Source organism: Balaenoptera physalus, assembly GCF_965194825.1.
Source record: "Balaenoptera physalus genome assembly, chromosome: Y".
Classification (NCBI taxonomy): domain Eukaryota; kingdom Metazoa; phylum Chordata; class Mammalia; order Artiodactyla; family Balaenopteridae; genus Balaenoptera; species Balaenoptera physalus.
This window is the reverse complement of record NC_138904.1, coordinates 1,677,332-1,690,024: the sequence shown is the minus strand read 5'-3', so window position 1 is coordinate 1,690,024 and position 12,693 is coordinate 1,677,332. Positions and strand designations below refer to the sequence as shown.

General features: G+C 47.5%; 1 protein-coding gene across 2 annotated transcripts in view; it reads right to left on the bottom strand.

The window, feature by feature from the left end:
• Window positions 1–12,693, bottom strand: part of LOC309653445 (CD99 antigen-like) — a 32,780-nt gene that overhangs the window by 17,119 nt on the left and 2,968 nt on the right. For both annotated transcript variants that reach the window (XM_082448156.1, XM_082448155.1), the window contains exon 2: window positions 732–764. In XM_082448156.1, coding sequence (XP_082304282.1) covers window positions 732–764 — 33 coding nt within the window. The remainder of the gene's footprint in view (window positions 1–731; window positions 765–12,693) is intronic.

Below are 12,693 nucleotides of genomic sequence, written 5' to 3'. Positions count from 1 at the left end.
CTATGTATAAACTAGATAACTAATGAGGACCTACTGTGTAGCACAGGGAACTCTACTCAGTGCTCTGTGGTGACCTAAGTGGGAAGGAGATCTGAAAAAGAGGGGATATATGTATACATATAGCTGATTCACTTTGCTGTACGGCAGAAACTAACACAACATTGTAAAGCAACTGTACTCCAAAAAAAAAAAAAAAAAAAATGTCTTGGGTTGAATACTGGGCCCCCAAATTCACATCCACCGGGAACCTCAGAACGTGACCTTACTTGGAAACAGTGTCTTTGCAGGTAACACTGGTTAAGATGAGGTCACAGCGGATTAGCACAGACCCTTATAGACGAGTGCCTTTATCAGAAGGAAATTGGAAAACACAGAGGCACTGATGCACAGCAAAGTGGCCACGTGAAGGCAGAGGCAGAGGTTGGGGTGATGCAGGCACCAGCCAAGGGATGGAATCAGTGAGCCCACAGGGGACCAGCCCACAGGGGACCAGCCCACGGGGGACCAGCCACTTCCGCAAGCGCATGGCAACCCTGCGTGGCATTCATCCACCACCACAGAGTGTGGAAGTTATTCCACCAAAAAAGATTTATTTACCCTGACAAGGGCATCTTGATTTTCTTCATCCTACGTGAGTCTCTAGTTATCGTAGTAAGACATTATTTCAAAAGATTTACTATAGTCCAATAAAATATCCCCTGTAGTTTATAAAATGTTTTAATATTACTCACCATCAAGGGCATGCGATAAATCAAAATCTTGGCCTAAAAGAAAAAGAGTCCAATTAGAGATAAGTCAAATAAAAGTAAATTGGGAAATTAAGAAAACAATTTAAAAAGGGCATGATTTTGCATTTTGAGATGTCTGGCGGCTTTGAAAATGCATCACCATGTTGTGATTTCTCATTTGAAATATTCACTCTCATGCGAAAACGTAAGAATATGTCAGCTTATGTTTTAGATTATGGACAACCTTAGAGTTTAGCAGCAATTAAATTAGTGGGAAACCATGATAATTCTGCACGTGCATTATTCTAAAAAAGCAGGTGTTTTGAAATAGGTGAGTCACAATTTCCAATACATGATGGAGAAAAAACATGGAGAGAAAAACCCCTTGGAGTAGCAACATCTCTATAATTACACAACCAAAATGTACTTGTCATAGAAACACCAGACAACCCAGAAAAAGGTAAATTTTCTTTTTAATTTCCTGTGATCCCAGAGAAGGGGGGAAACTGCCTTTAATTCCATTGTTCTTCTATCCTGTTGCTACCACTTTACTGAAGCAATTTCAATACTATTTCTGTTTCTATCCAATTAATGATGGATTGAAGGAAAGCAAAGTAAGGGAATTTGGGAACAGTCCACTTGGACCGTCCGGTCAGCGGAAAGGAGAGTGACAGCGGGTCGGAGGATCATCCTGCAGGTGCAGAAGCAAAGGGCACACGTGTCCCATGTCAGGAAGTGCTGGGCGTGTAACAAGCCATCTTCATCCCCGGGGGCCTCCAGAAGGTTGCAATGTGTTCAGTCCCCCTGAATGTCTCACAGACAGGTGTCAGCCTGTAACTCTCTCTCTCTCTCTCGTGTGTGTGTGTGCAGCTATGTGTGTGAGCGATTGGGTGTGTGTGTGTGTCCGTTTACTGAGTGGTTTGGGATCCATGGGGTTTTGTGTGTAGGTATGTGGGTGGTTTGTATGTGAGTATTTGTGTAGGGGTGTGTGTGTGCTTTGTGTGTGTGCACATGTGTGTGTCTAAGTGCAGTTGGCATGTGTGTATTTGTGGTGTGTGTAGTGTATGTGTATATGTGGGGTTCTGTATGTGCATGTGTGTAGTTTGGGTGTGTGCCCATGTGTAAGTGTGTCTATGTGTAGTTTGGGAAGTGTATTTGTGTGTGTGTGATTTTCCATGTGTGTATTAAGAACAGGCAAGCAGGTAAAAAAGAATGAAATAATGCCATTTTCAGCACCATGGATGGGCCTAGAGATGATCACACTAAGGGAAGAAAGTCAGACAGGGAAAGACAAATACCCTATGATATCACTTATGTGTGGAATCTAAACTACGACACAAATGAATCCATATACAAAGCAGAAATAGACTCACAGACATAGAAAACAAACTTATGGTTACCAAAGGGGAAAGGGAGGGGGGACAGATAAATTAGGAGTTTGGGATTAACAGATACACATGACTATATATAAAATAGATAAACAACAAGGACCTACTGTAGAGCACACAGAACTCAGTATCTTGTAATAACTTATAAGGGAAAAGAATCTGCTATAAATATATAAATAAATAAATAAATATAAATATAAATATATATGTATATATATATATATGTGTATGTATAACTGAATCACTTTGCTGTACACCTGAAACTAATATTGTAAGTCAACTCTACTTCAATAAAAAATACTATATGAACAAGGAGATGTGCCCCAAATTAAAAAAACAAAAAAACCAAACAGGCAGTAGAAGCAGCAGCATGATCTGGGAAGGCCCTGCGCTGGACGGACCCCCGCCCTCACGGGGGGAGGGGCGCTGGTTCCTGCACCTCAGAGCCCGGAAGGGACAGGTGTGGTTTCAGCTCTTCCTGCAGCACGTGGCAGATGCTCACGAGGTAGCCAGGGCGGCTGGGGAGGGTGGGATTTGTTCAGCCCCGAAGAGCCCCCCGGGCAGGTGCAGAGCCTACACATACATGCGCGTCTCTGGTCCTGTACGTCCGCCTAGAGACCCACAACCGTTATCACTCCCTCTACGCTGCCTCTGCCGAAGCGACGGAGCGATTCAAGGAGTGGACGATGCTGCGTTTCGGACGGGGATTTGGAAAGAACAAGCAGACAAGGCTCTTTGGAATGCTGAAACCAACAGCAACACACTTGAACGTAAGATGTTTCTACACGTGGCGCGTGCGCGCGCATGCTCCTGTGTGGGCGTGTCTGTACGGATGTGCACGTGAGTATACTCGTGTGCGTGTCTGTGAGCACGTGCACCCGCGGGCGCGCACACTGCATGTGGGTGAACTGCACGCGTGCCCACGTGTACCTGTGCGCACGCATGTCCACGTGCACTGGCGCGTGTGCGGCGCAGGTATGTGCTCACGGGCGCGCGCGCGTGTGCGCGCAAATATGCACCGAGCGTGAGTGTTGCGTATGTATGCGTGTGTCTGTGCCCTGCGTGTGAGCATGCATGCACGTGTGTGTGCACGTGTCTGTCTGTCTGTCTGGTAGCTCCGTGTCCAGGGCCTGGAGCCTCCCCATCCCAGCTGGGCCCCGAGCCCCCGCCCGGCTCCCCGCGCATCTGGGCTCCTGAGCCCCGCTGACGTGGCCCCGCTTAGGGGAGAGGTCACGGCTCAACTCAGCCCTCTGCTGAGCCCCCGGCGTCCCGCACGCAAACCCAGGAACAGCAGACCCAGTGGGGCTGGGCGAGGGGCCGGGCATCCGAGCCGGACACCCAGGCATTTCTCTTCCTGCTGCCTTTGCCCAGCCCATCGGAGGCAGCCTGCACCGCCTCTGCGGCTTCCAGGCGGCCCCTCCAACCTCCAGGCGTGGAGGGGAACACCTCCAGACGTGGGGCGGCCCCGCCGGACGCAGGGCCTGAGTCATCCCCACCGCGCGCACATACCCCCTGCCGTGCACGCACACCCCCCCGCCGTGCACCCCCCCTCAGCCGCGCACCCCCCCCCGCCGTGCACCCTCCCCCCTCAACCGTCTACCCTCCCCCCTGCCGTGCACCCTCCCTCCCCCCCGCCGTGCACCTCCCCCCTCAGCCGTGCACGCTCCTCCCCCAGCCATCTGTTCGGTTTCCTCCTCCCGAGACCCAGGACAAAAGCCCCAGGACGTCCCGTCCCCAAGGCCACCCTGGGCGCGGGCTCCTCCTGGGGAACCTGTGCAGCCGCACGTGCCTCACAGACCCGCTGAACCGCGAATCTGAGGTTCCACAACCATGACCTGTGCAAGCGACAAGCGCACAGCACGAGGCCCGAATCCGGTTTCCCTTAAATTCCATCAGGGTGGCGCACTGACGCAGCCATCACAATGAGGAGATAGACGTACTACTGATGACAATTTATAGAGATGATCAGTTACACAATTTATACACGGAGCTTATAAATTATACAACTGGAAACAGAACAGAAATAAATACTGGAAACAAAACTAGAACAGAAAGAAAATATAGATCGGGGCTTTCCTGGTGGTGCAGTGGTTAAGAATCCGCCTGCCAATGCAGGCGACATGGGTTCGAGGCCTGGTCCTGGAAGATCCCACATGCCGCGGAGCAGCTAAGCCCGTGCGCCACAACTACTGAGCCTGCGCTCTAGAGCCCACGAACCACAACTACTGAGCCTGTGAGCCACAACTACTGAAGCCTGCGAGCTTAGAGCCCGTGCTCCACGACAGGAGAAGCCACCGCAATGAGAAGCCCGCGCACCGCAACAAAGAGTAGCCCCCGCTCGCCGCAACTAGAGAAAGCCCGCATGCAGCAACGAAGACCTAACGCAGCCAAAAATAATAAATAAATAAAAAATTAAGAAAAAAAAAACTAGAACAGAAAGAAAATATAGTTGCAATAATAATTACAGAAATTACAAACTGTAGAATTTATCATTTATATACAGAACTTATAAATTATATAAATATATAAAAGTAAGTAGAAATAAGCTTTAGAAACAAAATTAGAAGAGAAATTAAATATAAATATAATTATAGAAGTTACAAATTATGTCATTTATACTTTAGACAGAATTTATAAGCTATATAAATACATATATACAAATAAAATAGAAATAAATTATAGAAACAAAATTAGAAAAGAAATAAGATATAAAGTTGCATAATAATAAATTACAAATTATATAAATTATAATTTATACACAAACCTATCATTATGTAAATTAATATATGTTTAAATATAACAGAGATAAATTCTAGAAATAAAATAAGAATAGGAAACAAATTTTTTAATTATAAATTAAATAAATTATAAATTATGTACTTTATAATTTATACACAGCACCTATCAATTATATAAATGAACATATGTATACATATAATAGAAATAAATTCTAAGAATAAAATTAGAATAGAAAATATAATTTTATAATAACGAACTATAAATTATGTAATTTATAATTTATACACAGAACCTATGAATTATATCAATGGATATACGTATACATGAAACAAACTCTAGAAAGAAAATAAGCGTAGAGATAAAATTTAAATTTTTATAATAAATTATAGAAATTACGAGTTATACATAAATTTTACCATTTATACACAAAACCTAATAATATAAATACAGGCACAAATAAAATAGAAATAAAGTTAGAATCAAAATAAAAATTAGGCAGTTGAAAGGTTCCTTGGGCTTTCAGATTTTCATACTAATGAGGTAAGAATCACGTAAAACTAACAGTGGCCATGGAGGAATTTTCTGGATGGCCTGCATGCTCCTGGAGCTGTCTAGGTAATACTGTTGAGACTCTCCTTTAGGGAGGAAGAAACGGAGACCCCAGAACTCGCCCCCAGTCCCCTGCAATGTCAACGGCAACACCAGGGTCCCCCCCGGCCCTGGCCCCGTGCAGGCTGGTCCCTGCTGCTCAGGGCTGGTCCAGGGCCAGAGGTGATGGTGAATGCTGTTTGATCTTATTTTATTTCTAAATATTAGAGATGCCCTTATTTTTCTGTAGCTAGGAAAGAATTGCTCCAGACACAGTTTTGCCGTTTCTCGAGCCATGTAATTTAACATTCTGCCTTACAGATTTTGTGACAAGGAGGGGAAAGGTTCTTCCCTTGTACCGTAACCCTGGGGGTGCCACTCTGGACTGTGTCAAGCTTTGGAAGAACCCAGAGCATCTGGGGACGCTGTCGGCTGGGCTCCGGGTGCCGTGGACCAGTGAGTTTTAGAATTTGGGGAGCCCAGATTCCTGGGCCCCGATCCCGAAGACACTGACTCAGTGGGTGGGAGCTGGGCCTGTGAATCTGCATTTCTAACCATCTCCAGGTGGGTGGGCTGGGATGGCAGGAGTGGCCCAGGACCCTCATCCCGGCTGCAGGGAGGTAGTTCTAGGATCCCAGTAAATTCAGTCTCCCTGAGCTAGGAAAGCAAGTCGTTGTTCCCCTGAAAGATAATCTCCAGGATCTGACTCAAAGCCCCAAATCCAATTTTATCACCCTTCACCCTGGGTCACCGCCCTGCCCCTTCGCACTGGCTCTAAATGACCCAGTCAGAAGGTCCCAAACTTGATCAGTTCACGGAGGCTTTGCATCTCCAGAAACTGGCCCAAGGCCCCGAAACTAGACCTGACAGTTCTGTTTATGAATCACAGTCAAGGCACGTCATCCGTAGTGGTTTTGTTCTTAACAGTCGCCGGAAATGCTGAATGAGCTAATATTCAGTCATGGCTCCTGGGGAACTCCAGGGTTAAGTTCCTGCACCCTCAGGTCACACTGCCATCAGCTAATCGCACATGACCTTGCTTCATGCATGTTTCTGTGGAATTTGATCTTATTTAATCTGGAGTGTTGATGCTCACAGCACTCTTTCTCCTGCCTAAAGGAAGCTCATCTCACACACGTATTTCAGGCACACGGCAGCCTTCTTGTGCTTAGAAGCAAAATCGCAAGCATAAAGCACAAAAATGCAAAAATGTGGCACTACACAGATACTTGTTTACAATCTGAGACCGGAAAGGTGACTCCGTTTTTTTGCAGCTGTGCACAAATCCCTGAACTCAGAGAGTATCAATTTGGGAGTTACAAATAAATTGTAGCAAGTAGGCAGATTTGCAAATACAGAGTCTGTGAATGCTGAGGATGGATGGTACAATCACTACTATGATTGGCCAAAAAGGTCACTCGGGTTTTTCTGTAAGATGTTACGGAAATACAATAGATGTCACTCTATGTGCCTCGAAAATTTACAATCCCCCCAGCATCCTGTGAATGATCTGAGGGGTCACATAGTTTGGGTACCTTGTCCGTCCTTGGGGCTTCCCTCGAATCCTCTACTTGGCCATAAATGCCAATCTCTTCTGTCCATACCAGGAAAACTCCTATTCAGGCCTCAAAGCCCCGATAAGATGCTGCCCTCCTACAGGAAGCCCTCAGCATCCCTCCCAGCCAGACTAAAAGCATTTCCATGGGTGATTCCTATGCACATTACAGTTTCAGAAGCTCAAATACAGATCTTGGTTCTCAACTCTGGCTGCACATCCAAGGAGACCTCCTAAGTCCCGAGGCCCAGGCTGTGTCCCAGGCCAATTAAAGAAAAAACTTTGGGGGCCGGTTTGCAAGCCACTAGTATAGATTTTTATTTCCTTACTACTCCTTAACACAGCTGGTCCCTTCTCTCTCATTTCTGCTGGCTTGGTCCAGGCTCTGCCAACACCCTCGGCTAAGGCCAGCAATTTCTTCCCCTGCACACTGGGTAGCTGGTTCAATATAATCGGTTTCCCTGGCAGTCCTATGTATTTTATTTTATGCATTAAAAAGAAATGTTATTCTGAGAGGGAGTCCCCAGACCTTCTCAAAGTACCTGAGCATCCAGGGAAGAAACTGGTTAAGGGCTTCTTGTATTCTTCCTGGAAGGATTTCGGGGCGGGGGGGGGGGGGGAAGGGGGGAGCCTTAAAAATGAAAGCAGAAATGGAGACAGGAGCATAGGTGGAGAAAAATTTAGAAAATGAAATCAACAGGATTCACTAACATCAGATATGGGAGAAGAAGCTGGCAGGAATGAAAGGTGACTTTTCATTTTGAGAATCTGGGCAGACGGTCCTATCACAAGAAGCAGGAGTGAAGGAGGAGATGCAGGCCTGGGAGCAAATCACGAGAAGCCGGGGATGTGGACCATTGTAGACACCATGGGTGCAACCAGACGGGCCAGATCTATCAGCAGTTACGGAAGCTAGCCTAGGGTGGAGAGAGCTTTGGGGGTGGGACTCCAGGGGAACCAGCATCAGCCTTCCAAGAGGTGGGCAGGGAAGCTTTGTCTATGGTAGCAGGATGCAGCCCACACCCCAGCTGAGACGCATCTTCTGCTCTGTCCTTCCCGTGCCCTGATTCCTTCCCCAACTCTGAGTCAGCGCCTTATCTTGCAGGAATGCAGAGATTATAACCCACTGCCTGGTGTGTGCTTACGGTGAGTCTAGGTGCTGGTGGTTTCAGAGCAGTGAGATAATGGTCCCCCCTCCAACTAGAAACCATTTGAGATAGGTACTGCAGCTATCTATCTATCTATCTATCTATCTATCATCTTCTATCTATTCTGTCATATCTATCTATCATCTATCATCTTTTATCCATCCATTCATCCATCATCTGTCTTTTGACATCTCTCCATCTATCCTGTGTCTATCTATCATCTATCCGTTATCTATCTTCCACCATCGGTCTGTCTATCCATCCATCCATCTATCCATCCATCATCTGTAAACCTATGATCTATCTATCATTCGTGCACCCATCAATCATCAATCCCACCTATCCAGCGCTACCTCACTCCAGACAGGCCACTAGTCTTTAATTCCTCAGCAAGGGGTCGAGTCAGGGCGGGGGGAGGGGGCGGGGAGGCTGCCCTCGTTTGTCCAGCAGCACCGCGTGTGGACCTCTGAGAGACAGTCCTTGACCTGCATCTCCCGCTCCCTCTGAGACCCAGCCACACCCTTTCCTCTTCCTGTTCCGCGGTGTTACTCTGTGTCAAACACCTAAGGATTCTCCTTCCTGAGTCTTCTTCACCTGGTGGGGCACATTCTGGGCCAACTACGGGGCAAACAGCACCTCTTTAACTTCCATTGAGAACTGACCCCAGACCCTTTCCTAAAAGAAAACAGCTAAGGACAGCAGACGCTGATCGGCAATATTTGAGGTCTTGCCAGCGGGGACAAGGTCTATATGCCGCCTTGTCTGTGTCTTGCCCCCAAGACAACGTCATCGATTTACTCTTTGTGCACCAGTAGGTCGGGTCCAGTGCGTTCCTGCGGCCGCATTGCCACAGCGCGATTGCACTGGGCGGCCTGGGGAGGGGGAGGGGGAGAGGGGAGGGGGAGGGGAGGGGGGAGGGAAGGGGGGAGGGGAGGGGGAGGGTGGAACGCCCTGCGGATGCACAAACAGAAACAGCCGGAATTGGAATTCGCTGGCTGCATTGTCTGCGGATGACGAATGCCTTCCAAGTCCCGGAATACAACAGGTCTGGCTCTTCGCCTTCTCACGAAGGGCGGTGAACAGGCAAGAATGAAAATGAATTCTCTCTCTCTTTTTTTTTTTTCTCAAAAGCACCCTTGGGAGTCATTACTCGGCTCTTTGAAAAGTTGCTGATGCCCTGCAGCTTTATGGCTTTTCTTGAAAACAAAGGGGTTCTATCAAAAACGTCCAAGTGCAGAAGGCAGGAGCGATGGAAAAGGGGTTCAGATTTGCAACGGATTTCAAACGCCCCTGCCTGCCGTCTGCGGAAATAAAGACATTTTACGACACGGCCAGTCCACTCAGACAGATGAACGGGCACCAAAGCCACAGCGATGCTTCCTTAGCAAAGCGTGGGTAAAGCATGCTGGCGTTGTCTACTCTATTTGATCTTCTTCGTTTCAAGGCTGCTGGACGTGCACTAAATCCCCAGCCTGTCCAAGGGTCCCTAACCGCCACTGGAAAAACACCGCTTAGAGGGCCTATATCTAACTCTAGGGGGAGAAAAAAAAAAAAAAGGAAGTTTCTGGTTTTCTGTTTACGAGATTTTTTAAAAATAATACGAGTAGCGAGACAGTGGCCACACTGAGTCATTCAAGACAAAGCTGAAACTAACACAGTCGTGTACCAACACCCAAAAGTGCCGTAAGAATTAGGCGAAGAGGGGCTTCCCTGGTGGCGCAGTGGTTAAGAATCCGCCTGCCAATGCAGGGGACACGGGTTTGAGCCCTGGTCCGGGAAGATCCCATGTGCCGCGGAGCAGCTAAGCCCGTGTGCCACAACTACTGGGCCTGCGCTCTAGAGCCCACGAGCCACAACTACTGAGGCCACGTGCCACAACTACTGAAGCCCGTGCGCCTAGAGCCTGTGCTCCGCAACAAGAGAAGCCACCGCAATGAGAAGCCCGTGCACCGCAATGAAGAGTAGCCCCCGCTCGCCGCATCTAGAGAAAGCCCACGTGCAGCAACAAAGACCCAATGCAACCATAAACAAATTAATTAATTAATTTAAAAAAAGAATTAGGCAAAGAATACAAACAGGAGATTCCAAAAAGCAAAAAAAAAAAAAAAAAAAAAAAAGAAAAGCAACTCCTGTGTCCCTATGTGGACAGATACAGATGCAGACGTGAAAGACACAGGCACACCTCATTTTATTGCGTTTAGCTTTACTGTGTTTTTTACAAACTGAGGGTATGGGGTAGCCCTGTTTCGACCACATTTATTGGTGCCACTTCTCCAACAACTTTTGTTCACTTCGTGTCTCTGTGTCACATTTTGGTAATCCTCGCAATCGTTCAAACTTTTCCATTATGATATGTGTGTGACGGTGACCTTTGATCGGTGATCTCTGATGTTACTACTACAACCCTCTGAAGGCTCAGAAGATGGTCAGCATTGTTTAGAAATAAAGTATTTCTCAATCAAGCCATGTTCATTGTTTTTTTTTAAAGACGTAATGTCACTGCACATCCGACAGACTACAGTCTAATGTAAACATGCCTTTTCCATACACTGGGAAACCAAAAAATTCATGTGACTTGCTTTATACTGGGGTGGTCTGCAACCGAACCCGCAACCTCTCTGAGGTGTGCCTGTCCCACAAAATATTCATGGTTGTTGACTGTGATTGAAGGGTGTGTGTGTGTGCGCACGTGTGTGTGCGTGCGTGCGTGTGCGTGCGCGCGTGTGTGTGTGCGCGTGCGCGCGTGTGTGTGTGTGTGCGTGTGTGTGTGATGTGGGTCTTTGTCCTATAAGGTTGGAAGGGTGACTGTCAATTAAAAATAAAAGCCCTGGTGGAAACAAAGGAAGAGACTTCTCTTCCCTCGCCTTTTGCTTCCAGAAGCTCTTTCTCTGTCCTTTTCCAAGGTGGGTAAATATTTTTAATGGCTAAAGGAGCCTGTTTTGACAACCTGTACAGAATGGGTGACATTCACTTAGCTGCTTTTAAAAGTGCGTCTCTGCAGCCTTAGTGGGTCACCTGTGATGCACGTCACATCCTGATATCATGCTTACTCAATCGTAAAATGGGTTTCTTTCCCTTCTACCTTGGCGGAGAGGCTTTCTGGGTCGATGCTGGGTTGAATTCTAATTCCCCAACAACACCTTCCCTGTTCCACCAAAGACGCTCTGGTAAACACTACCGCCACAAAGGGGCTGCCGTGACTTGTATCATGAAACCCATATTGATGAACTATGAACTATGCCTGCGGGTAGTTCATTTTCAAGTACGTGTCATCCTCTGAGGGTTAGAAAACACCCCTCTGTCTGCAGAAAACACTTCCAAAACCATTGTATCCCCCCAAAAGGACTTTTGGAGATCTGAAAACACACAGTCCATCGTTAACCCTAAGAACTGGCAAAGGAGATCAAAAAGCAATCTCCACTGATTTACGTGGGACGGACACCCGGGTGTCAGAACAAGACACATGGGGACTCAGCGAGATGTCTTGTGCCAGATGTGTCTCCCCAACTGCCACCAGGACTGGGCATCCTCAAACAGCTGGGTGTCTGAAGGATTCCGTGGAAAGCCAGGACGCTGAATGAGTTGGCACCTCACCCCCTCTAAGACGACCTCCGTCTTCTTTCTAACCCTGTCTGTAAGTCATACACGGCATGGGATTCTTTTCTCCCTAAAAGAAGCCACCGTGATTGGAAAATCTCAGTAGGAACAAATACATGGGCTCCATGTGTGTGGTAGTCAGTCACCTTTGGGAGGAAAACCTCAGCTGGAAAAAATTCCAGATTTCATCCATGAAATCCCTGCATCCTACACGTCGGATGGATTTAACTACTCGACCACCTGCATTCTTTTTCTGAACAATTAGCATATCATCCAGATGAAGAGAAGTGCATCCCCCGCCCATGAAGAAACCCCCCCAAAATTAAGTCTTTTAGTATCTCCAGATGCAAAAAAAAAAAAAGGGAGGGGGGTTGAACTATCATAAACTGAGAATGAAGAAAGAGCCAAAGCCCTGAAGGAAATAACAGGCAATTAACTTTTTATCAGAGCCAAACACGCAGGCAGGAAAATGAAACTCACTTTCTCTGCCTGGTAAGCAGAAACAGGCAGAGCTGGATGGGAAGCTGGAGAGACCAAGCCCACACCCGCTTGGGTGGGGATGATGAGGGAATCCCCGGAAACCGGTCAGTTGCCCAGGAAATGTCGCTTTCCCTAGGCGTTTCTGGATTTTCAAACAGCACTGGCTAGTGTGCAGAGGCTGGGATGGAGCGTGGGGTCCTGGATTCAGCACCTTCCTGGACCCATTTCCCACCCGGTCCGCACTTAGGTGGCCCAGGTACCAGGAGTTTTAAAGCCCGGGATGTGAGCGTCCTACCTGGAGGAAGACGACTGAATCCAAACCCCCAGCTACCAACAACCTGGAATTTGTGACAGAAATTCCAGGGTTTCTCAGCCTCAGCACGACTGACATGTGAGGCTGGAGGACTGTCAGATGTGGGGCGTGCTGTGCCCTGTGGGGTGTGGAGCAGCTTCCTTGGTCTCCACCCACC